The sequence below is a fragment of the Bos javanicus genome, chromosome 15 (genome assembly GCF_032452875.1).
Source record: "Bos javanicus breed banteng chromosome 15, ARS-OSU_banteng_1.0, whole genome shotgun sequence".
Taxonomy (NCBI): Eukaryota; Metazoa; Chordata; class Mammalia; order Artiodactyla; family Bovidae; genus Bos; species Bos javanicus.
This window is the reverse complement of record NC_083882.1, coordinates 52,631,266-52,658,365: the sequence shown is the minus strand read 5'-3', so window position 1 is coordinate 52,658,365 and position 27,100 is coordinate 52,631,266. Positions and strand designations below refer to the sequence as shown.

At 36.4% G+C, this 27,100-nt stretch overlaps 1 protein-coding gene across 1 annotated transcript in view; it reads left to right on the top strand.

Annotated features, from left to right (window-relative positions):
* The window catches only part of FCHSD2 (FCH and double SH3 domains 2), a 243,650-nt gene that overhangs the window by 176,642 nt on the left and 39,908 nt on the right, over positions 1–27,100 (top strand). The window contains exons 10-12 of the mRNA XM_061380758.1: positions 9,985–10,080; positions 22,051–22,167; positions 25,233–25,337. Of these exons, the coding sequence (XP_061236742.1) occupies positions 9,985–10,080; positions 22,051–22,167; positions 25,233–25,337 (318 nt within the window). The remainder of the gene's footprint in view (positions 1–9,984; positions 10,081–22,050; positions 22,168–25,232; positions 25,338–27,100) is intronic.

Sequence of the window (27,100 nt, the reverse complement as noted above, 5' to 3'; positions counted from 1 at the left end):
TCATTCCTTCCAAAGAAATCCCAGGGCTGATCTCCTTCAGAATGGACTAGTTGGATCTCCTTGCAGTCCAAGGGACTCTCAAGAGTCTTCTCCAACACCACAGTTCAAAAGCATCAGTTCTTCGATGCTCAGCTTTCTTCACAGTCCAACTCTCACATCCATACATGACCACTGGAAAAACCATAGCCTTGACTAGACGAACCTTTGTTGGCAAAGTAATGTCTCTGCTTTTGAATATGCGATCTAGTTTGGTCATAACTTGCCTTCCAAGGAGTAAGTGTCTTTTAATTTCATGACTACAGTCACCATCTGCAGTGATTTTGGAGCTCAAAAAAATAAAGTCAGCCACTGTTTCCACTGTTTCCCCATCTATTTCCCATGAAGTGATGGGACCAGATGCCATGATCTTTGTTTTCTGAATGTTGAGCTTTAAGCCAACGTTTTCACTCTCCACTTTCACTTTCATCAAGAGGCTTTTGAGTTCCTCTTCACTTTCACCGCCATAAGGGTGGTGTCATTTGCACATCTGAGGCTATTGATATTTCTCCCAGCAATCTTGATTCCAGCTTGTGCTTCTTCCAGCACAGCGTTTCTCATGATGTACTCTGCGTATAAGTTGAATAAGCAGGGTGACCATATACAGCCTTGACGTACTCCTTTTCCTATTTGAAACCAGTCTGTTGTTCCATGTCCAGTTCTGACTGTTGCTTCCTGACCTGCATACAGGTTTCTCAAGAAGCAGGTCAGGTGGTCTGGTATTCCCATCTCTTTCAGAATTTTCCACAGTTTATTGTGATCCACACAGTCAAAGACTTTGGCATAGTCAATGAAGCAGAAATAGATGTTTTTCTGGAACTCTCTTGCTTTTTCCATGATCCAGCGGATGTTGGCAATTTGATCTCTGGTTCCTCTGCCTTTTCTAAAACCAGCTTGAACATCTGGAAGTTCGGGGTTCACGTATTGCTGAAGCCTGGCTTGGAGAATTTTGAGCATGACTTTACTAGTGTGTGAGATGAGTGTAATTGTGCAGTAGTTTGAGCATTCTTTGGCATTGCCTTTCTTTGGGATTGGAATGAAAACTGACCTTTTCCAGTCCTATGGCCATTGCTAACTTTTCCAAATTTGCTGGCATATTGAGTGCAGCACTTTCACAGCATCATCTTTCAGGATTTGAAATAGCTCAACGGGAATTCCATCACCTCCACTAGCTTTGTTCATATTTATGCTTTCTAAGGCCCACTTGACTTCACATTCCAGGATGTCCGGCTCTAGGTGAGTGATCACACCATCGTGATTATCTGGGTCGTGAAGATCTTTTTTGTCCAGTTCTTCCATTAGTTATTGGAGAAATGTAAATGAAAAGCAAAAGCACAATGAAATACCACTTCCTACCTAGTAGGATAGCTTTAATAATTAAAACAACACACATATAATAGTAAATGTTGGCAGGGATGTGGTAAAATTATAAACCTTGTACGTTATAGGAATGTAAAATGGTGTAGCCACTGTGGAAAACAGTTCAGTAATTCCTCAAAAAGTGAGACAGAGTTACCATATGACACTTCCACTTTTTTTGAAAACAAATGTTTAAACAAAAAAATTGTACAAAAATGTTCATAGCAGTGTTATTCATAGTGAAGTCATTCAGTTGTGTCCGACTCTTAGCAACCCCATGGACTGTAGCCTACGAGGCTCCTCCATCCAAGGGATTTTCCAGGCAAGAATACTAGAGTGGGTTGCCATTTCCTTCTCCAGGAGATAATAGCCAAAATTGTAAATACCCTAAATGTCAATCAACTGGTGATTAGATAAATAAAATACAGTTTATCCATACTATGGAATATTATTTGTTCATAAAAAGGAATGAACTACTGATATATCATATAACACATGTCCCACAGAATAAAAGAATACAAACAGCTATTACCATATAAAAAAGATGCTTTTATGGGCTAAGTTGTATCCCCTAAAATTCATATGTGGAAGTCCTAACCTCTGGTACCTCAGAATGTGACTGTTCTTGGATATCAGGCCTTTAAAGAGGTTAAGTAAAATGAGGTCATACAGATGAGCTCTAATCCAATATGACTGGTGTTCATAGAAGGTTAGAGTGCGAATAGGCACAAAGGGAAGTCCACATAAGACACCAGGAAAAGACGATCATCTGCAAGCCAAGGAAAGAGGCCCTCAGAAGAAACCACCCCTGCCAACACGTTGATCTTGGGCTTCTAGCCTCCAGAACTGTGAGGAAACAGAATTACCTTGTTTAAGCCACCTCCTCTATGATCCTTTGTCATGGAAGCCCTAGGAAACTAGTACAGATGCTTAAATTTACTATTAATCAAAGAATTGGAAATTAAAATCACTATGAGATTCTATTTTACACTTATAAGATTGACAAAAATTGAGAAGAATGATTGTTGATGAGAATATGGATTAACAGAAGCTTGTATACTGCCCTGAGGGGTACAGATTGATATATCCAATTTCAACACATTTGGCGTTATCTAGTCAATTTAAAGATGCACTTAGCTTATGACTCAGTAGTTCTACTTCTTAGAATATAACATAGAGAAACTCTGGCCCCAGAGTGGGTACCAGAAGACTTTGAGATATTGTTCATAGCAACTTCCTTTGTCAGATTAGAAAAAGCTAGAAATAACTGTCCACCACCAGTAAGATGAATAATGGAATACCATATAGCAATAAAAATGAAAGCTCTGTAGGCACATGCATTAATATGGATGAGATTCACAAATATGATGTTAAGCAAATTGCAAAACAAGGACCTACTGTATAGCACAGGGAACTGTACTCAGTATAGTAACCTATAATGGAGAAGAATCTGAAAAAGAATGTGTATGTGTATGTATAGCTAAATCACTTTGCTTTAGCACTTGGAACTAACACAACATTGTAAATTAATGATAACTTCAATTTTTAGAAAAGCAACTTGCAAAGAATACACACACATTTATACAGCATTCAGAAACATCCAAGAAAACAGTATAATTTTGAGATATATCATATGTAATAACACTGTTAAAAGGAAATTTAAAAAGAAGAGCACAGTAAAATTTAGTAAAGTGGTTGTATCTAGAGGAGCATGCATTCATAGAGGGGCAGATAGTCCCCCAAAGGAGTAAAAAGTGCTTCTGGATGTTGAGGGGTTGTTTGCCAAAAGAATCTTATATGTTACAATGGGCCACAGTACATAAATATATAACATATACTTGTGATATTAAAATGTAATCAAAGAGGGCAACTAGGGGGAAAATGTCTTAAAAGGGTCCTTGGATTGGGGAATGGGAGAGATTCTTAACTTAAAAAAAAATTTAAAAAAGGAAAGGTTGAACATGCCTTAGGAAGTAAGGTGGGAATGTAATAAGGAGAGGATGTATAGATTTCTACTGTAATGGTAATGTTTTATTTAATCTCAATGGTGGATACGGAGGTGTTCTTTAACAGCTGTTTATTGAATACTACTTTAGACAGAAGTCATTGTGCTATTTGCTGAAGGTTACATCAGTAACGAGATTGAAGGCTGGATCTCAGTTGTTACAAGGAGTGACTGAAGGAAGCAGAAAGGGAAAGATTACAAAGGGAATGAAGAAACTTTTGAAAATGAGGGATATGTCCATTATCTTGATTGTGATGATTTTTACAGATATATAGGAAAGTTAAAATTTATCAAAATATACACTTTAAATATGTACAGATTATTGTATGTATGTCAGTTATACTTCAGTAACACTTTTACAGAGAGAAAAATAGGCCATATATCCTAGAAAAAATGAAAATTTATTTTCACACAGAAGCTTACACACAAATGTTCAGAGTAGCTTTTAGGCATAATAGTTGAAAACTGGAAGCTCCTTAAATGACCTTCAGTGAGTGAAGGACCAAAATAAATGGTGGTGTTTCCGTACTATGAAGTACTACTCAGCAATAAAAAGGAGTGAACTCCTTTTTGATACATGCAACAAATTGGATGAACTTGAAGGAAAGTATGCTGAATGAAAATAGACTTCCCTAGTGGTCCAGTGGTTAAGATTCCACACTTCCACTACGAGGGGCATGGGTTTGATCCCTGATTGAAGAACTAAGATCCCTCATGTTATGCCATGCAGCCAAAAACATATACCAAAAGGTATATGGTGCATGATTCCATTATGTAATATTTGTGAAATAGTATATTTATAGAAATAGAGAACAGATAAGCAGTTGCCAGGAATTAGGGATGAGGAGAGTAGAAGGAAGGGACTTTCCAGGTAGTTCAATGGTAAAGAATCTAAAGTTCAGGAGATGCAAGTTCAATCCCTGGATGAGGAAGATCCCCTGGAGAAGGAAATGACAACCCACTCCAGTATTCTTGCCTGGGAAATCCCATAGACAGAGGAGCCTGGGAGGCTACAGTCCATGAGATGGCAAAAAAAGTCAGATGCGACTTAGTCACTAAACAAACAAAGTAGAGGGAAGTATTATGGAATAGCACAAGGGAGTCATGTGGCGGTGGTTCAGTTAAATATCTTGATTGGGATAGTGGTTGCATGAAGTTATACATGTGATAAAATTGTAGAAACCTTTACACACACATATCCCCAAATGAGTGCATATATTAATATAACTGGTGACATCTAAATAAGCTTTATGTTTTGTACCAGTGTCAATTTCCTGATTTTCACATTTACTGTATTTATGCAAGATGCTAACGCTGGGAGGTGCACAGGATCTCTTTGCAACTTCCTTTCAAAATGAATTGTTCGAGAGAGACCAGTTACTAACCCGGTGACTCTATTGTACAGGTCTGGTTTTCCATGTACTTCTCCTACTCACTTTAAAAAAACAAAACATAGTGGCTGTACTAGTTTGCATTCCCACCAACAATGTAAGAGAGTTCCCTTTTCTCCACACCCTCTCCAGCATTGATTGCTTATAGACTTTTGGATTGCAGCCATTCTGACTGGCGTGAAATGGGACCTCATAGTGGTTTTGATTTGCATTTCTCTGATAATGAGTGATGTTGAGCATCTTTTCATGTGTTTGTTAGCCATCTGTATGTCTTCTTTGGAGAAATGTCTATTTAGTTCTTTGGCCCATTTTTTGATTGGGTCATTTATTTTTCTGGAATTGAGCTGTAGGAGTTGCTTGTATATTTTTGAAATTAGTTGTTTGTCAGTTGCTTTATTTGCTATTATTTTCTCCCATTCTGAAGGCTGTCTTTTCACCTTGCTTATAGTTTCCTTTGTTGTGCAGAAGCTTTTAAGTTTAATTAGGTCCCATTTGTTTATTTTTGCTTTTATTTCCAATATTCTGGGAGGTGGGTCATAGAGGATCCTGCTGTGATGTATGTCGGAGAGTGTTTTGCCTATGTTATCCTCTAGGAGTTTTATAGTTTCTGATCTTATGTTTAGATCTTTAATCCATTTTGAGTTTATTTTTGTGTATGGTGTTAGAAAGTGCTCTAGTTTCATTCTTTTACAAGTGGTTGACCAGTTTTCTCAGCACCACTTGTTAAAGAGATTGTCTTTAATCCATTGTATATTCTTGCCTCCTTTGTCAAAGATAAGGTGTCCATGTGTGCGTGGATTTATCTCTGGGCTTTCTATTTTGTTCCATTGATCTATATTTCTGTCTTTGTGCCAGTACCATACTGCCTTGATGACTGTGGCTTTGTAGTAGAGCCTGAAGTCAGGCAGGTTGATTCCTCCAGTGTGGAGATTCCTTAAAAAACTGGAAATAGAACTGCCTTATGATCCAGCAATCCCACTGCTGGGCATACACACTGAGGAAACCAGAATTGAAAGAGACACGTGTACCCCAATGTTCATCGCTGCACTGTTTATAATAGCCAGGACATGGAAGCAACCTAGATGTCCATCAGCAGATGAATGGATAAGAAAGCTGTGGTACATATACATAATGGAGTATTACTCAGCCATTAAAAAGAATACATTTGAATCAGTTCTAATGAGGTGGATGAAACTGGAGCCTATTATACAGAGTGAAGTAAGCCAGAAAGAAAAACACCAATACAGTATACTAACACATTTATATGGAATTTAGAAAGGTGGTAACAATAACCCTGTATACGAGACAGCAAAAGAGACACTGATGTATAGAACAGTCTTTTGGACTCTGTGGGAGAGGGAGAGGGTGGGATGATTTGGGAGAATGGCATTGAAATACATATAATATCATATATGGAACACGTCGCCAGTCCAGGTTCAATGCACGATACTGGATGCTTGGGGCTGGTGCACTGGGACGACCCAGAGGGATGGTATGGGGAGGGAGGAGGGTTCAGGATGGGGAACACATGTATACCTGTGGCGGATTCATTTCAATATTTGGCAAAACCAATACAATATTGTAAAGTTTAAAAATAAAAATAAAAAGAATATTCAAAAAAATAAAAAAATAAAAAAACAAAACAGTGCTTCTTGGGAAAATAGCACTGATTCTAGATCTGGGGCATAAAATATTTAAGGTAAACATTAAATAATTAGTCATAATGGAAAGCAAGGAGACTATCAAAAACTACTAGGTCATCTCCAGGGACTCAAGATATGATCTTGTTAGCCAAAGATGGGATTATTTTAGCATTGATAATCATAGCAGTAGATTGAAATAATCAAATATTTTTAAATCCATGACTTTATAATAATTTATTAAAGCTATAATTGATCATTCATTTGAGGTTACTAGGGAAACAGACCAATTTGAAAACTAGATAATCAAGGGAAGAGGCAAGTGTTTATCCTGTCTTATACGAAATCAGCCTCAAGGTAACTAAATAATTGAGTTTGAAAGTTTCTCTTATAGAAGTATTCTAGCTAATAAATGAAAAAGGAATGATGGAACCCTTGATAAAGTGATAGAAACATAGAAAACTCTCTAGTTCTTGCAGCCCCTAATGTCTAGGCATTTATCATCGTAGGTCTGTTCTATTCATTTCCTAGGGTTACTATCGGAGAAGGCAATGGCACTCCACTCCAGTACTCTTGCCTGGAAAATCCCATGGACGGAGGAGCCTGGTAGGCTACAGTCCATGGGGTCGCTAAGAGTCGGACACGACTGAGCAACTTCACTTTCACTTTTCACTTTCCTGCATTGGAGAAGGAAATGGCAACCCACTCCAGTGTTCTTGCCTGAAGAATCCCAGGGACGGGGAGCCTGGTAGGCTACCGTCTATGGGGTCACACAGAGTTGGACACGACTGAAGTGACTTAGCATAGCGTAGCATAGGGTTACTATACAAATTACCATAGGGGATGACTTAAAATGACTAACATTTATTCCCTCTCAGTTCTGGAAGCCAGAAGTCAGAAGTGAAGGTGTCAACAAGGCTGCACTCCCACCAAAGGCTTTAGAGGATAATCGGTTTCTTACCTCTTTCAGCTTCTGATAGCTTCAGACTTTTGTTTGTCTGTGGTCACATCACTCCAGTCTCTGCCTCTTGTCTCACTGGCTCCTCTTCTGTGTTTCCTTCTGTTTGTCTTTTATAATATCACTTATCATTACTTTCAGAGACCAACCACAGAATCCAGAATATTTCCTAGTCTCAAAATCCTTAATAATTATATCTGCAATGGACGTTTTTCCAAATGAGGTAGCATTGACATGTTCAGTGCCAAGGGCAGGGGTCTGTCTTTTGGAGAGCCACCATTCGTTCAGCCCACTACAGCTGTTAACGGCAAAAAGAGGCAAGTCAGAGGCAAGCCTCCTCACAGAAATAAACACCACCTTGCCAAAAAATAAAACAATAAATGTGAATGCAGTGAAACATCAACTTACAGGACACACAAGAAATAGAACACTACAAGGATGGAGTGAGCAAAATTCAGACTATGGGAAACTACAGAACAAAAACTCAGTTTCTTCAGCGGGTAAATTGCAAGTGAGGTGGGTGAGGGAGATGGAGGAAGAAACATATGTGATTTTTTTTTTGGGGGGGGAGGGTGCGCCACACCATGTGCCATGTGGGATCTCAGTTCCCTGATCAGGGATCAGACCTGCAGCCTCTGCACTGTAGCATGGATTCTTAGCCACTGTATTGCCAAGGAAGTCCCAAGAATCTATATGTGAAAAGAAGCCTAAGCAACATCATCCATATGCTCTGTAGGAACCTTATTGTGATCCTAATGTGAAAAACTTTAAAAAATATGAAGAAAAAATTAAACAGTTACTGTTTTATAATGTTCGTTGTACATTTTAATATACGTTTTCTAAAGTCTGTCTTTTAGATGTTACACTGAAATATTTATAGGTAACATAATATGTCTAGGACTTCCTTCAGTTTAATAGAAGGTGGAAGGGGTAGGTGGATTTTAGATGAAACAAAAATTGGTGTGTTTTGGAAGTTGGTTGATAGTATGTGGGGACACATTATAGTGTTTTCTTTTTAAAATATTCCATACCAAAAAGTTAAAATTTTTAAAAAGATTAATACCTCCCTCTTGAAAGGAAGGAAGTTGGATTTGTTGTGCTTCAGGGTTTTGGTTTAGCAACCAGAGGATGATCCTCTTAGCTTTTTCTGCATGGTGACTAGTGAGGCTGTGTCTCAGGACTGTATCAGGAGCTTTCTCAGTTATTCTAGCTTAAAGCTGGAATCCAGGAAAAGAAAAAACACATTTCCCTTTAAGAATATGTTTATTCAGCCAGCCTTCCCTGACCATGTATTTCCAATCACTCCTCCCTCCACCCCACCCTGGAGTCTGAATTAAATAGCACTTGCGCTCTCCTGGTGCCTTCTATGTACTTTGTTAGTGTATTTTAATTGTGTAATCTGTTTAATTGTCCGAGTTTCTAGATTATAAATTCCTTGAAGATACTAACTTTGTTTATTCATATTTATTCCTCTGTGTATAACCCCTTCTCTGCTGCGTTTAATATTAAGCCTGGTAAATTCTCTCAGTAAATGGTTGTTGAAGGAAGGGGAGGGAAACAATAGAGAATTGGGATGTATTGGTAAGTAAAATACAAAATATACCTCCTACTTTCTCCATCTCCTGAATGAATTCTTTTCCCAGGTCTACTAAAGTATAGCCAAAGACTGCTGTAAACTTTATTTCCTTCTTCTGCCCATCTTCTGGCAGAGGTCTAATGAGCTTTAGCAGGTGAAAGACAAGTCAAGGGTAAGCAGTGTAGCAAACAAGAAACTGGATTTCTGTACAATCAAATGTTGTTGGTTTCTACTCTTTCCCAGGGAATATAGCAGTGAACTCTTTTTTAGAGGGCTCTCTTTCAGTGCTATTTGTTTTGCTAGTTTCTGTGTATCAAAATTTCTCTTCTCTGTAAAGTACTGTCTAGTCTGTTCTTCTTGGTATGCTTTAAGATGGTAATTGGAATATAACTTCCTTAGAAATGTGGCGAGAAGTACTAGAAAAATACTGTTTTGTGTTGTGTACAAGGTTATCTAGCAGTTTCCTAGTAGATGGCAGTCTCCATAAAGCAAACTTTAAGAGGCCTTTAAAACTTTAGAACTGGTTTAGAAAAAACTGATGTGCTTCCCTGTTTGCATCTACCTATCCCCATTCAAAAGAATAACATCTTGTGTAATAGCCATCTTTCTGCAGTCTTAAAATAGTACATATTGTCTAGTCCCCAAATCTGGGCTAGTTTCTAACCTAGTACTTTCCATATTTAGATTCTTGAGAAAATGGGGCACAAGGATAACAACTGTTATCCAAAATGAAGGGCTTCCCTGGTGGCTGGGGCTCCACACTTCCATTGCAGGAGGCCCAGTTTCAATCCCTGGTCAGGGAAATGGATCCCACATGCTCAACTAAGACCTGATGCAGCCAAATAAATAAATAAAAAATTTTAAAATAAATGAAATGAAAAAAATTGTAATTATCATTTCTTTTTGACCACGTAGTACTGGATGATTTATCATTTTTTAAAACTACAGAAAAAACCCTAAATTTAAAAAATGCAATTATTGAACATTTTAACCTTAAAGATATTTTATTTTCTCTTTAGGTGGTACGAGACTATAATCTTCAGCTGTTTTTACAAGAGAATGCTGTGTTTCACAAACCCCAGCCCTTCCAGTTCCAGCCTTGTGACAGTGATACTGTAAGGGAATTCCAGATTTTCATTTTATTTGTTTTTAAGCTATGTTTGTGCTTCAATAACTATTCTCTTTGGAATAGACAGACAAAAAAGACTGAGTATATCTCAATTTTATAACGAAACTGTAAGGGTGCCAAGAAACTGTGACATTCCTTTCTAAAATATGACTGACACACCCAACATCTTTATGCTAACAACTTTCTACTTAGTAGGGTTAAATTATAGAACAAGTTACTGGAAATCTGAAAACTGAACTGAGGGAAGAAGAGAAAAATATTCAATAAATTTTTTTCAATTCAGATGTAAATTTATACTTTCTATTTATGAAATTCTTCACATGTATACTCTTCTGAAGAAACCAATGGTTTTTAACTAGAATGGAATTAATAAATAGAATAATGAATATGTGTATACAAATATTTTACTGGGTTTGTTTAAAAATTATAGGCCCTTTCAGATTTCAGATTTCTTAGACTATGGAAGTATTAACACAAATGCCAATGTAACACGAATGGCAATGTATAAAAAGCAAACATTAATCATATACTTTTATCCTTGAGTTTGCTCTATGAAAAATGATAGCCATTTTGTAATTAAAAAAAAAAAGAACCAGAATACTAATTTAATAACATTTTTTCAAAGGTATTTTACTTCTGTAAGGTAAGAAAGCACATATCTACCACATTCTCTCAATGCAGGTAAGCCAAGAGGGAAGTCAAGTTATGTTGGTAAAGTCTCTGGTAAACTTAGAATCAAGACCAGGGGAGTTTATGATACCAGAGTTTAATGGTATCAGTTTAATAGAAACCTTTGCTGGAGGTGTCTTCATTACTTTTCCTACTAAATTTAAAGCCCTGTTAGTGGCTATATAAAGGAATGTAGGAAATCAGGATTTCCCGCTAGATTATTAACCCTTGCCCTTAGTAGTGCCTTTTTTAATCTATCAGCTTTTGCTTAACGACTCAGAGACATTGTCCTGAGGATACCGGGTATGGACAAGTTTGTCAAGCTTGACTTAAAATTGTGACCCATTTGAGATTATTTTACCTTTTCCCAGTTTCCTCAGGAAAATGAGGCTGATAGGGACTGATCTCACTCATCTGAAGTCCCATGACAACCCTGAATCCTTCTTTGTTTCTAAACGCGTGCTAAATGTTCTTAGCTCTGTGTCCCTGTTTGCCTTACAATTCTAACTCTATGCTGTTTTCTGTCCTTGTGCAATCTGTACTGGGCAGAGTTTAAAAGCTGCCCAGCTGGTGGATATTGAGTTCTCCCCTGTCAGTGCTCTGAGAATGACCATAGCTGAGGTATTTGGGGCTATGGGTCAGGGGTGGGAGGGATGGGATATGTGGGTTTGCATGTTAAAAGAAGGGTGGGACCTGGTACTGGGATGAAAGTTATAAATATATGTGTAAGGGGCTACTGAATGAATAAGCTGGGGCTTTTCCTTTTCCCTTATAAATTAGGGATTTCTTTTCTTATTTATAGTAAAAAGATTGAGCTTCTCATTTGTCATCTTGTCTGAAGCATCTTAGTTTTCCTCAATAGGAGTGCTGGAAAGAACCTTAGAGCTAATCTTGCCTTTATTAAAGAGGAAACTGAAGCCTAAAAAGGAAAAGAGAGTTGTCCAGAGTTGTACAGTGAATTAATGACACATTGACATTCTAATTGCAGTTTAATGTTCTTTCTAAATGCTACTGTGTTTTCAGGGAAGAAATGTTCAGCACTTGGGGAGCAATTAATCTTTTCATAATGGAAAACGATAAATGCTCACACATTTATAAAAATCATCCCAGATTGTCAACTGTTGAAAGTTTTAGAATAATCATTTTGAAAATGTTTTTACCTGTAAAATTTGTTGTATATACTTTTTGTTTTGTTTTAGATTAAGTATTCATATTGCCCACAAAAAATAAAATCCCAAGTAATTGTTTTTACCCAGTATAGACTAGTACTGTTCTTTTATATGAGAACGGAACCATTGTTTCCGTTGCTTTTCTGGTTTCCTCTTGGAGTTGGTAGCACTAAGCCTGTCACAGAGTGGAGAGCACCAGTCACTGCCCCATCAATTTACTTCTCCTGTTGGGTAAATGTAGGGCATGTAGGAAGGACTAATTGCCACTATCTTCTGTTGTGTGTCTGAAATTGCTATTGTTCCTATCCTCTTCTGGAGCACATTTCAGTGCAACAGACATTGAGTTCCTACTGTATCTATCTGAGTGCCAATCATTCAGACAGATGCTGAGGATAGCTACTACATATGAAGAGCCCAAACTCAAGAAGCTCACTGACATGTACACAAATAAGTAAAATATAATCAGGCAAGTGCTGTACCTGACAGAATGCTCTTGGTGTCCATTGATGAGTACAGTTAATGCATCCTGATGTGGTATAATTTTTTTTTTTACAAATTTATAGAGACATTTACATATCATATAATTCACCCATTTCAAGTGTATTATTCACTGGTTTTTAGTAAATATACCAAATTGTACAACCAGCATCACAAATAAGTTTTAGAACATTTTCATGACCCCAGTAAGATCCCTCATGTCCATTTACAGTTAATCCATATTCCCATCCCCCTGTGCAGGCAACCTCTAATCTATTTTCTTTCTTGATAGGTTTACCTTCTCTAGACATTTCATATAAATTGAACCATACAATACGTGGTCTCTTATGTCTTGCTTCTTTCACTTAGCAAGTTTTTGAGGTTCATCTTTGTCTTAGAATGTATCGACAGTTTGTTCCTTTTTATTGCTGAATAGTATTCCACACACTACATATTGTTTATCTGTTAATCAGTGATAGAAATTTAGGTTATTACCCACTTTTGGCTATCATCAGTAATGCTAATATTAACATTTGTGTACAAGTTAATGTATGAATATGTTTTCATTACTCTTGAGTTGCTGAATCAATCGTATGGTAACTTATGTTTAACTTTTTAAGAAATTGCCAGACTTTTCCAAAGTGGCTACCATTTTGTGTTTCTGCCTGCCATTGTATGTGTGTTTTGTTTCTTTGTATCTTCACTGCCATTTGTTATCATCTGTCTCTTTGCTTATAGTCATCCTAGAGGATATAAAATAGAATCTCATTGCAGTTTTGATATGCATTAACCTAATGACTGATGATATTGAATATCTTCCTATGACTTATTAGTGATTCATATATTTACTTTGATAAAATGTCTGTTCAGATCTTTAGTTTTTTTTTTTATCAGATTGTGTGTCTTCTTAATATGGATTAGATCTTAAAGGTGAATTGAAATTTACTCTGCAGGATTGGGAAAAAAAAATGCTGGGAAGTGAAAATAATAATTGAAAATAATAAAAATAATAAGTGACATTCACTGAAGGTTTATTTCATGTTAGACATTTTTCTAATTGAATTCCTTGAATTAACTCATTTAATCCTCTCAACAATCCTATATTTTAGGTGCTTTTTTTAACCTTCATAGTTTAGGAAGCTGTGTTTAAGAAATTTGCTCAAGATCACTCAGCTAATAAGTATTAGAGCCAGAAAAGCTTGAAAATGCATTACGGTATTTGAAATAGCAAGTAGGTTTGGTATGGTGAAGGAGTTGAACAACACTGTAAATGCAGGTTGCAGCCAGATTTTGTGTTTGAGTTTTACATATGATAACTATGGAATCTTTCACGTATGACAGCCATGTGGTAATTGCAAACAAGTTCCCTCTGCAGGACAGTACTGTTCCTTTATTTTACTTTGAATTTTGTAATTTATGTTAGGAACTTTGAATCCTTATGGATTTAACACATTCATTTTTATTCACCCAATAGATATTTATTGCATATAATTTGTATATGCCCTTGCCTTAAATAGAGAAGAGTAGTCAATAAATATTTGATTTAGATAAGTTAAATTTAGGAAAGCCATATGACTTTTAAAGTCAACATCATGATTAAATGTAACTTATTTTCTTCTGAAAAGTTTCTAATATAACCTATTTCAGATTCCAGTATTTTCCCTACAAAAGCAAAAAATGTACAGTTGAAAACAGTCACAATATTAACCACTGGGATTTAGTTAAGGGTTGAAAGTATTACATTTCTTGTTTTTTTGTTTTTTGGTGTTTTGTTTTGTTTTGTTTTGTTTGGCTTAATCTTTTTTTATCTGCTAGTACATCAAAATTCCTTTTCATTTTATTTTAATATATGATTATTTTAAGTCATGTTTTAGAGTGATATACCAAAGGGAACTGGCCAAAATTATTTTCTAAAGTCACAATGATCTATACTATACAGCCATAGAATTAAATTAGGAATCTTAGTTTAACCTTAAGATGATGATAAGTGACAGTGATCAGTGGCAAGTTCCATCTGATGTAGTAATTTAGTAGCTGGCTCATGGTTAATACTGAAAGATTTATATGTCTCTGTTTCCATATAGAATTGCTGATTTCCAAGGTATCCCTTCTTTGTATCTCCTGGTATCAGATGACCTGAAAGGCAAAAATCTTTCTAGAAATAATAAAGTTCATCTTTCTTCACTTAAATGAAAGTTTTTAGTATAAGATTGTTCTAAGAAGGATACGAAATGTACCCTAAAATTCCCCCCCCAAAAAATAAGGATAAATGTAAATTCTGTGAGAGAGATTTTACAAGTACATTTATCAGAATCTCTGTGTTTAAAGTCATTCAGCTGTCACATGGGTGATAACTTTGTGTTAGAGATTCATGCAGGTGTTGTACAATGAGAAATCATGGGCTTTGGAGTCAAATCCTAGCTATGCTATGTGCTGGCTGTATTTATTTACATATTTATATATATTTAACCTCTATGATTCAGCTTCCTTATATGAAATGACTGTACTTTATTGAGTTTGAAAATTAGATTTGACTCAATGCCTGGCACATAGTAGATAGAAAATAAATGTTAACAGCCTTTTTTCTCCTATCCTCAAGACAAGCATGTTTCTTTTCTTTTTTTTTTTTTAGGTTGTGCCACAAATTACTATGGGAAATACTTAAATATAAAATATAGAAGACATTACCAAGATAATGAAATATGATAACACTTTGTAGTCATGGCCTCCAGTTTTCAACTCCCTTACTGAGTTGATCACTGGAAGTTCCTTGGGATTTTCTCTCCTGTTTTATTCTACAAAGGATAACTCACCAACCTCTCAGCAGTTTTTAAGGCTAAGAGGCAATATGTCTGGATTAAAAAGTAGCTAATAGTTACTGTCCATTCTTATTCCTCTTAAAAGTACATGACTTGCTCTGCTCAGCACCTCTCTGCCCTATATACATCTCAGTGTGTCTCCCTTCCATTATCAGAACTAGTGTTGTGTACACTTAGGGAGCATTTCCTCACATCTTGTGACAAAGGACAAAATTAACCTGGGAAAGAATACAAGAAACATGCATGTCCACAAAACTTAGATAAGTATGATCTATACAAGCAGGCAGTGGTTCAGTGGTAAAAAATCCGCCTGCAACGCAGGAGATACGGGTTCAATTCCTGGGTAGGGAAGAGCCCCCGGAGTAGGAAATGGCAAATCACTCCAGTATTCTTGCCTGATAAATCCCATGGACAAAGGAGCATGTCAGGCCACAGTTCATGGGGTCACAAAGAGTCAGACATGGCTGAAGCAGCTGCACACACAGCACACACACAAGCAGGAAAACCTTAAGGGAACATTTCCCTCGAACTTCCTGGTGGGGATGAGAGGACCCTTTCCTGTTTACCTTCTCTGAACTACAAATAATAAAATCTTCACAGAAACGATGAAAAAAAGAAAAGAGCTGACAATTAATTTCCAATATATGGTCTTTTCCTATTATTTAAAATGCTACTTCTGACATTTAATTCCACCTTCTATAGGTTAACAGTTATATTAAATAAGACAACCGCTTGCTGTAATTAGAATTTTGCATATTAAAGTTTCACTTAAGTGGGGCAATTTTTGCATCTATTTAAAAATAAGTATTAGCAAAAATGTCCTTGTCTGGACTTCCCTGGTGGTCTATTGGCTAAGACTTAGTGCTCCCACTGCAAGGGACCTGGGTTCCATCCCTAGTCAGAGAACTAGATCCACCATGCTGCAACTAAAAGATCCCATGTGCCTCAACTAAGACCCAACACAGCCAAATAAATAAATATATTTTAAATGCCCTTGTCTATAAAAACATCTATATGTGATCAATATATCATGCAAAGCATTTACCTGAAAATTCTCACTGTTACAAGTGGCTCTTGCTGTTGATGGGAATCTTACATTACATTTAGCATTGACTCATCAGAGAAGGCGATGGCACCCCACTCCAGTACTCTTGCCTGGAAAATCTCATGGCTGGAGGAGCCTGGTAGGCTGCAGTCCATGGGGTCGCTAAGAGTCGGACACGACTGAGCGACTTCCCTTTCACTTTTCACTTTCATGCATTGGAGAAGGAAATGGCAACCCACTCCAGTGTTCTTGCCTGGAGAATCCCAGGGACGGGGGAGCCTGGTGGGCTGCCGTCTCTGGGGTTGCACAGAGTCGGACACGACTGAAGTGACTTAGCAGCAGCAGCAGCATCAACATGAACACATTGTGGTAGAGAATTTATTGAAAATACTCCTGATGAATAGATAGATACCATCCTCCTGTACATATACTGGCAATAATATCCAAATGGAAAGATTCTGATTATAGACATGAGTGTCCCTTTCTAGAATCAGCAGTGTCTACTGTCAGGTGTTCAGAAAGGACTGTCTTAAGTTCTTCAGCCTTAGGACAGAAAGGAAATTCAGAAAGGGAATTCCCTGGCAGACCACTGGTTAGGACTCCTGCTTTTACTGCTGAGGGCCTACATTCAATCCCTGGTCAGGGAATTAAGATCCCGCAAGCCACAGGAGCAGCCACCCCCCCAAAAAAAATTTTTTTTGTAGTGTAGTTCTTTAAAGTTATTTAATAACTATAAATTTTGAAAAGACTTTATTTTAATATTACTTTCTAAAAAGATGGGTGATTTTTTTTTTTTTTTTTGGATTGGTGATTTTTGAAAGTAACATTGCTAGGCTCTGAAAGCCTTCCTAAACTCTTGAAATGGTTTGACTTTTGTTTTTTTAAAAACAACATTACATCAAAAAATATCTTCTTCTTCTTCTTTTTTTTTTTTTTTGGCTACACTGTGCAGCTTACAGGATCTTAGTTTCCATCCAGAGATGGAACTTGTGTTCCTGCAGTGTAAGTGTGAAGTCCTAGCCACTGGACCACCAGGGAAGTCCCACACTTTCCAATATCCTTGACATATTAGTTTAAGCCTAAAGATGTCTTAGCATTCAGTAAAAGCTTAGCCAAAATTTCATGGAAAAGAAATTTGTATTTTAGCAATGTCTTTTTCAGTATTACTCTCTCTATGTTATCAGTGTTAGATAAATAGAACAATTAATAGACAGTATGGTCATATAAGTATGGGCTTCCCTTGTGGCTCAGCTGGCAAAGAATCTGCCTGCAATGAGGGAGACCTGGGTTTGATTCCTGGGTTGGGAATATCCTCTGGAAAAGGGAAAGACTACCCACTCCACTATTCTGACCTGGAAAATTCCATGGACTGTATAGTCCATGGGGTCGCAAAGAATCTGACACAACTGAGTGACTTTCTCTGTCTCTCTCTATGGTCATAAAAAGATAGCAGGAATCTCAAGAAGTCTCAACACAAACTCTGGATCTAGCCCTTACTGGCTAAAAGGCTTTAGAGAGACATATATCTTTTTTGAGCCTAGATTTCCACACCTATAAATTGAGAATAGTCTCTATTAGTATTGTTTTGAGATCTAAATGTATGTAAAACACACATTTAAGCACAGAGCTTAAATATTCAATAAATGATACCCTTTTAAAAATTAAAATAGCTGTATAGTTTTCTAATTATAAAAAAGCATTAAAAAATTTTTCACCTAAACCCTCACTATTCAGAGGTAACCACAGGTAACATTTTGGCCAACATCCTTCTGAACATTTCTCTGCAGATATATACTTACCTAGATAATGGACACACAACTTTTTATAAGTAGATTTTTTTATAAGTAGATTATTAATAGACTTGAATTTAAGCTATTTTTTTCTCAGTCAATAGTGCATCATGGATATTTAATATCTGCATTATCTGTACTCCCTAACCATCTTAGAAATTTGACATCCTGCACCTTCCATGGTTTGTCTTTATGGTTTTCATCTCCAATACATCCTAAAATTATGTCATGAATTAAAAATTCCAAGTAAATTTATAGGTTTTTAGAATATTTTAATAATCTTTACAAAGGCCCTTCTGCTCTTGAGACTATCATCTCAGATAATGCTAAGAAGAAATTTGGAGCAGAGAACAGTAGCAATAGAATAGCATAATTTCTGGGTCTCTTACACAGAGAAACACACTGTTCCCTCTGATTACAGCCAATGCATGAGCCTGTTCTCTTAATTGCAGCACTGGTAAGGATCTGGGATTTCATCTCATCTAGAGATGTCTAGATTTTCAGTTGAGAAAGCTGCGGCCCAGAGAGGAAGTTAAGTATATGAGCCAGAGTGACATACCCAGGCCTCTTTGAGGAGTGAATGCACTTCATATTCAATGGCTACTTTTTAAAGAACAAATAAATTTCATAAAATAAAATGTATAAAGATTCCTTAAGTTGGGGAATCAAAAAAAAAAAATTCCTTCCTTAGCCATCCATTTTGAATGGATTTTGTAGTGAGAATTTAAACATGAAAAAAGAGATCTTTTATTTTACAAGAGCAGAGGGATCTCAGTCCTAAAATGAGCTTTGAGAATCTGGATTAAAATGCACGGCATTAATTTACTATTAGTCCTCTTTCTCTTCTGTTCATCCTGTTCTTCTCCACACAAAATACTTTCCTTTATCCATTAGAAACTGATTCCAACTCAGTATGTTATTCTCATCACTTCTGAAGGCACCATACTAGTAACCTGGTGGCCTGGCCCTCACTTTAGGTTGTATTTGTTAACCAGCCTTTACTGAGGGCATTCTGTGTACTGTTAGGCATGGTGCTACATGCCAGGAATGAATCCTTTAGGGCCTCATATTGCCTGAAGACAAACAGGAAGAAACTTATGTGCAGTAGTCACAGTATAACGTTATGTTAGCCTGACAGCAGCCACATAGTAGATGTCTTACAAATGAATAAATTAATATAATGGAGATATGTCTAAACTGAAGGAATCCCTGAGTCTGTCTGGGAATATCAGGGAAGATTTTGCAGAGAACGTGGACTTCAACTGAGATTTGAAAAATAACTGGGAATTTGTCTGTGGACCAAAAAAGATAGGGTAGTTATTCCAACCAGAAAGAAGAGTACTCAAAAGCATAGGCTTGTGTTTGGATTGACATTTATTTTCCAGGAAAAGATCTGTCTGCTTCTGGAATGTTTTATTAAAGCTTGTATGATTTCTGAAATCTGATGTTTCCAAAAATTTCAAGAATCATGTGAGTTGACCTGAGTTATCAAATAATCCAAACTGACAGACTAATAAACTACCTAACCTACATTTAAAAGTTGATAGGAAATTCCTTTTATAGCATTTCTCTTCAGTTTGTAATTTGAACTATTTTTGTCTATTATGCAGAGAATTGTTATAAAATAATCAAGTTAAATAAGTGAACTTTTCCAGAGCTAATCTACTGTGTTGTGTGGTATTTAATTTTTAGTCTCATATTCTGCTTTAGGAAAATAACAGTGTTTTTTAAATTATTTCTGAATAGCCTATGTATGTTACTGTTCTTTTATATATTTTAACATATTTTTAAGAAATAGAGGAAAAGTATTAAAAGTATGAACTAAAGATTAAATTAGCCACCATTTTAAAAAGAAGCAGTCACTAACAGATCCTTTCCTGGAATCAACCACTACTGATACTACCATCTTAAAAAGGTAGTGATCTTTACTAGATTCTCATTTATGTTGACCTTTATTTGTGGGAGTGGCATTAGAACATTTCTTTATGTATTGTTTAGTACCCTGGCCTGTGTTTTCCTTATAAGGAATTCTCATTTGTCTAGAACTGTATTATAGTTAGCCATGTTTTTCCATGGCTTGATGTCAGAATTCATGAAAGCAATCAATCTACTTGAATTTTTGTTACATGTCATTCCTTGCCCAGAAGTTCCCAAAATCACATCTCCCAGTCAGTGGTATTTGTGATCTGTCCTGATCATCGGCACTCCATTCTGAGTAATAGTAAACCCATAGGGAATGAGGAAAAAAAAGCACAGCTTTCAAGCACAGATAATACTCAGTAAAAAGGTACAGATTCTGTGTAGGCAAGTTGGCCATGCAGCCAAGACACATTTTAGACCAGTTTACCAGTTCCTACAATGTGCCTCAGTAATAAAAATTAAAGTTCTGTGTTAGCTGCCTCCTTTCTCATCTACTCTGTGCTCTACAGTTTTATTCTTTTTGGATCTCAATCTTTCATTATATCACCTTGTTTTTGACTCATTATTTGGGCTATCAGGAACCTGGGAATTATTTGGATTTTTTTATTAGCAATAATGCTAATTTTTTTGTTTCAAGTAATTTTCTTTTGGGTCTTTAGCAATTACCATCTATTGGATACTTACACATATGCTATAAGAAAATGTTTAAAATATGACCTCATTTTGTCCTAAATAACCCCTTTGAGATAGATGGCATTTTCACCAATTTCAGCTGTAACTAAAACGCAGATTAACTAACAACCCAAAAGATCATAAAGCTAGTAAATGGCATAGAGAAGATTAAAACTGGATCTTTCTGGCTCAAAAATCTGTACCTGAGCTTTTCAGAGTATACCTTTCTACCATACATCCTATAGATTACATTTCCATTCTGCATTCAGGGTTTAACATTTTAAACCTTGGCTTCTGAGTACAGAGATGAATTTAAATGCCTAGATCCTTTTGCAAACCAAATATAATTCCCTAATAGCCCAAAGAATGAATCAGTATAAAATGTAAATGTAAAGTTGGTTAGATTTAGATATGTTTCAATTCTTTTATCATTATATAATCTAGCTTTAGCTGAAATGTCTGCATAGAGAAAAAGTTTTTCAACCTTGCCTACAGTCCCCCCCCAAAATATTAAATTTTTAACCCAATTTTAATAAAGATTGTTTTTTTATGAATTCTTCATTCTTTAGAAGAAGTTAAAACAGTTTAATGATTAAGAGCTCTAGTTCTGGAATCAGAAGTTGTAACATTTACTATCTGGTAGACACTGGAAATTTTATTTAACATCTCTGAGCCTCAGTTTCCTTTTCTATAAAATGACCATGTGACCCATTTCATAAAATTATTATAAAAGTTACATGAAGCACTTGCCACAGTACCTTGCATAATAGGAGTTAACTATTAACTGTTGTTTAGTTAGATTTTGCAGTTTGTTCTTTGTGATCATTTGCTCTAGCATCCCAATCTTTGAGATGACAAGTAAAGCCCAGAAGAAGGACAAAAGCTAGCTTGAGGTTTGGTGGTAAGTTGGTGATGGACCTGTAACTAAAGCCCAGTATTTTTGAGGATGGTTAGGTTGTGTTGCTATTATTGTATTGTTTTATTTTTTTTCTTTTCACTTCTATCCAATGATTCCTGCTTTAATCCCATTGAAATTATTAAATTGTTTCTGTTTTGTCTATGCAGCTATTTTAGTGTCATAGTAAGTTGGCATGAATACTTTTTTGCTTAGCTTAGTTTTCTTCACACCCAAAATGGGTCAAGCTACAGTATTAGAGATGAAGCTTTAATGTTCAGCAGTGGAAGACAAAAATCTGTGGTCATTTATGATTTTTATACCATCCTCTTTGTCTTCTGCTAATCTCCTATGACATGAGACATTGCTTTCCACAGTAGTGGAGCATGCCTCCTGTTTTGAGTGCTGATTAAATGAAGGCCCTCTGGTCTACCTACAAAATGGTAGTGATTTCAACAAGGATAACAGTACTTTTCCCTCTGTTCTCTCTTGTGTTGTAGAGCCGACAGCTAGAATCAGAAACAGGGACCACAGAAGAGCACAGTTTAAACAAAGAGGCTCGGAAATGGGCCACACGTGTGGCACGGGAGCACAAAACTATTGTTCACCAACAACGGGTAAGTGCAATAGTAGGTTACATCTAACTTTAAGTAGGTTATATCTGCTGCTGCTGTTAAGCTGCTTCAGTCGTGTCCGACTCTGTGCAACCCCATAGACGGAAGCCCACCAGGCTTGCCCGTCCCTGGGATTCTCCAGGCAAGAACACTGAAGTGGGTTGCCATTTCCTTCTCCAATGCATGAAAGTGAAAAGTGAAAGGAAAGTTGCTCAGTAGTGTCTGACTCTTAGCTACCCCATGGACTACAGCCTACCAGACTCCTCCATCCATGGGATTTTCCAGGCAAGAGTACTGGAGTGGGGTGCCATTGCCTTCTCCGAGGTTATATCTAACTTAAGTCAAACATCAAACCAGTTTAAGGAGTTGAATTTTATTGTGTGAAAAGTATCTGATATATATTTTTCCTATAATTGAACACTCAGCAATGTTTTCCACTATCTACTAAATACCTGTACAATATATCCCTATAGCTTCTTAACTTTATGCATGTTTATACCTCTTAATCCCCTGCCCCTATTTTGCCCCTACCTCATTCTCTCTTTCCACTGGTAACCACTAGTTTGTTCTCTATATCTGTGAATCTGTTTCTTTTTTGTTATTTTCACTAGTTTGTTTTATATTTTAGATTCCACATATAAGTGCTAACATATAGTATTTGTCTTTCTCTGACTTAAAAAAAAAAATTTGTAATTAAATTTATTTGTAATTTCAGTGAAATCTCAGTGAAACTTTAAAAATATTTTCAAAGGAACTTCATCTGATCCTAAAACATGTCTGATATCTGCCTACCTAGCAGGAGAAACAGATTCGATTCCTGACTTGGGACGATCCTCTGGAGGAGGGCATGGCAACCCACTCCAGTATTCTTGCCTAGGAAATCCCATGGACAGAGGAGCCTAGCGGTCTATAGCCATGGGGTCGCAAAAGAATCTGACACAACTTAATGACTAAACAGCAAAACAGCAATAGCCAGTAATAATAATAATGAGATATTTGTAGTTTTAAAGCTGTAGTATCATACAGAAGTTAACAAATGTATCAAAGAAAATGATCTGTGTATGTATGGACCTTTAGATATTGATTTGAAAAAACACTATAAAAAGTCGTTTTTCGACAAGCAGGGAATTTTAATGATGAACAGTATATTAAGGTGACCAAGGGATTATTGTGAAGTCTGATAATAGTATTATGGTTGTATTTTTTTTAAGTTTTTAGAGACTTTTACTAAAGCATGTAGGAATGAAATGACAAGATGTCTAGAATTTGCTTTAAAATGCTTTTCATTAGCACAGAAAAATAAAGAATGGGTAAAACAAATGTGGAGAAGTTTCATTAACTGTTGAATCTTGGAGATTAATATTTAATAATTCATCATACTAGTCTATTTTTGTATTTTAGTGTATTTAAAATACACTAGTCTATTGAGTGTATTTAAATATTTCATAATAAAAACTTGTTAATGGCATTTCAAATCTTTGAGTAAAGGATTTACTCAGGAAATGGCATTATAGCAATTATTTGTGTATTTGGAAAAATATATAAAGTTAGATTTCTCCCTTCTGCCATATGCAAGGTAAATTTCAAAAGAATTAAAGACCTGAGTGCTAGACACAAGACTACTGAAAACTAAAAAAAAAAAGAATAAGAATATTTTTGGCATATTACAAATGGTTTCTTAAGTAAGACACAAAACCCAGAACCTATACAGTAAGATGATTGATGAATGTGACTACATAAAAGCTAAAACTTTCTGTAAAACAACAGGTTTTCTGAAAGTTAAGAGAAAGGCAATAAAATGGGAGGAAATATTTATGACATAAATAACAGAAAAAGGACTCATATCTAGAAGGAAATATATTTAAATAATAATAAAAAAATTAGAAAAATGAATAGAGGATATGAAATGATGCTCTATTACAGAGAAACAAAAATTGAAACAATGAGATAATCTTTTTAAAATTTCAAAGATTGATGGTATCCAGTGTTGGTGAAATGTGGAGAAATGTGCTCTTACACACTACTAGAAAAATAGGTACAGCCTCTTGTGAGCAATTTGGCAATGTCTATAAAAATGTACAATTTCTACTTTTATGTTTTTGCCTTAGATAAATATCCTCATGTGTTCAAAGAGTCATTGACTAGGTTGTTGTTGTTTTTGTTTAGTTGCAAAGTCTTGTCTGACTCTTTCGTGACCTCGTGCACAGTAGCCTGCCAGTATCCTTTGTTCATGAGATTTTTCAGGCAAGAATACTGGAGTAGGTTGCCATTTCCTTCTCCAGGGAATCTTCCTGACCCAGGGATTAAACCTGCATCTCCTGTGTTATAGGCAGATTCCTTACCACTGAGCCACCTGGGAAGCCCAGGTAGTTAGTACAGTAATATTTATAATATTGAGAAATTTGAAAACTCAAATGGCAGTAAAGTAAGAGCAAATGAAGTATGATACAGTTGAATTATTGAATCAGTGGATTAGAGGATGATGTCTATTTGTACAAACACACAAAGGTTTCTTAGACACATTTGATAGATCTTATTATTTTTTAAAACTGGGCAAAGTTTATAGGAAATATGTAATAAACGGTTTGATAAAATGCAAGTAAATTGATGGGACAGTGGTTATCTTGAAGTAGGGAACACCTGGTAGGGTATGAAGCTACAATAGACTTTCTGCCATTTTGTATTAGTTGTTGTTTGGAAGCAGTGCTTTATATTCATGTCATTTTTAAGTTAAAGGTGTGCATATAAAAAAAATGCAATTCAAATAAGATTTATAGATTGTGCCAATGTCAGTTTCCTGGATTTTATCTTATACAGTAGTTAGACAGGTTTTTACTGTTGGGGAATCTGGGTGAAGAGACTCTCTGTCCTACTTTTGCAACTTCTTGTAAGTCTGTAATTACTTCAGAGCTTTTTAAAAATTTTTTTAAAATAAATAAATGGAAACAAAGGTTAAAAAGGGAGTCATGGAAACTTGTCACTAAAGTCTTTAAAATTATCTAGACGTTCTAGTCATTTAATAAGAGAAAAATAGAAAACAATTATCATTTTCCTATTTTCTTTAATAGGTTCTAGATGATCTGGAATGCCATGGAGTTTCAGTATCAGAACAAAACCGAGCAGAGTTGGAACAGAAAATAGATGAAGCTAAAGAAAATATCCGTAAAGCAGAGGTGAGGTGGGAGCTAGTTGTGGCGTTTAGCCCAGCTCCAGCAGTGTCACAGCCGCGATGTGGACCTTTAGAATCCAGTCTCTATACACTGACTGATTTGAAGGATGATTCACCATCTGTGTCCAGAGTATTATTTTTATATGTCTGTTTCATACAGGGTAGTACACATAACAAAAATACACTAAGCCCACTATGAAGGGTTTACAATCATGAAATATTAAATAGCAAAAGAATTAGGCCACAATAAAGATTAATAGTACAGAAACTGATCCATGTAAATTTAGTGCCAAGAGTTGATTAAGCAGACAAGGCAAAAAAAAAAAGTTAAAGCATTTTAATCTTTCGGGGAGTCATGGAATCCTTTGAGGATTATATGACAGTATAAAACCCTCTCTACCACAGAAAAATACACATTTTATGTGTAGTGTTCAGAAGTTCGTGTACCATACACTAATATTCTGTGACCTAGAGAGGGACAAGTTGAGATGGAAAGAAAAGTTATTTGCAAAGGAGAAAGATATAGGATATAGTTGGCAGTTGGATTTGATTAGGATAGAAGATTTTTGTAAGAAAATGTGGTGCAAAGTAAGGAAAGTCATCACGGTTAAGACCAGTTCATGGAGGACCCCTGCTCATTTGTATTTAGTTACATATCCAATGCATCATAGTAAAGGGATATGGAAGTAGACATTTAAAAAAAAGACTGAGTGTGCAGCCCTCAGTGAGAACACGTTCTTATTAGAAAGGCTGAAAGAATGCCCAAGATAGTTAAGACTCTAAAGCATAAGTGCCAAGAAGTAGTGGTCTACACATAAGGAAACCAAAGGGCACACGGGTCGCTGTGGGATAAGTTATTAGGGCAGGTAATACAAAGAGGTAAAACTTACGATGGGCATTGACAGATGGAAAAGGGATAGCACAGTTTTGTGCCCTGCAACCTTAAGAGGCAGAGCTAGAACTAAAAGCAGAAGGTAGGAAGAAGGCAGATTTGAGCTTGCTACTGGGAAATACTTTCTAACAGTCAGATATGCCCAGTGGCAGAATAAGTTGCCCAGGATCTAGTGCAGCAGTGTAAGTGTGTAAGAAGATTCTGTATAAGCACTTCTTGCATTGGATTGAGCATTAATCTAAACTAGTGATTTTCAAACACTCTCTCAGATCTCTAGATTTGAGGAAGTGTTTCAGTGATTGAGGTGGGGCAAGGAGTAGGGGTTGGTAGTGAGCGGAAAGGCAGCATCAGCAAAGACAGGGAATATGAGTGTGTTTGTGATACCACCCATGGAAGTGATCTGAACCAGACAAGGCTTGCTGTCTACCTGGCCTGTAGAAGCCCCAGTAACCCCAGCTTGCCTTTATTCCTAGCACATGACCCACAGCCTCCATAGTAAAGAGAGCAGAGTGAACAATAAATAGCCCTTTTCCTCACTGAATTCAAGGTCATGGCTAAACAGCTGCCCTAGAGTGCTGGCCAAGTACATTGGCAGGCTCTTGCCTAGTCTAAGAAACATGGGCTTGTGTAGAAGAGCTCTTCTTGTTTGATGTTTCTCCAAACTCTGGGTGAAGTCAATTTCAAAGTCTTGACAGGACAAGTCTCAGAAGTTTTCTGAAGGATGTGTTCTCTCTTGTATTTTCCATTTCCAGACTTTATCCGTAGTGTCACTATCTGGTACCCTACCTCCACCATGCCCTCCAGTAATAGCAGTAGTAGGTATCAGTCACACAAAGTCTGCATTTAGGTTGAATGACCTGTTATTTCCATGAATG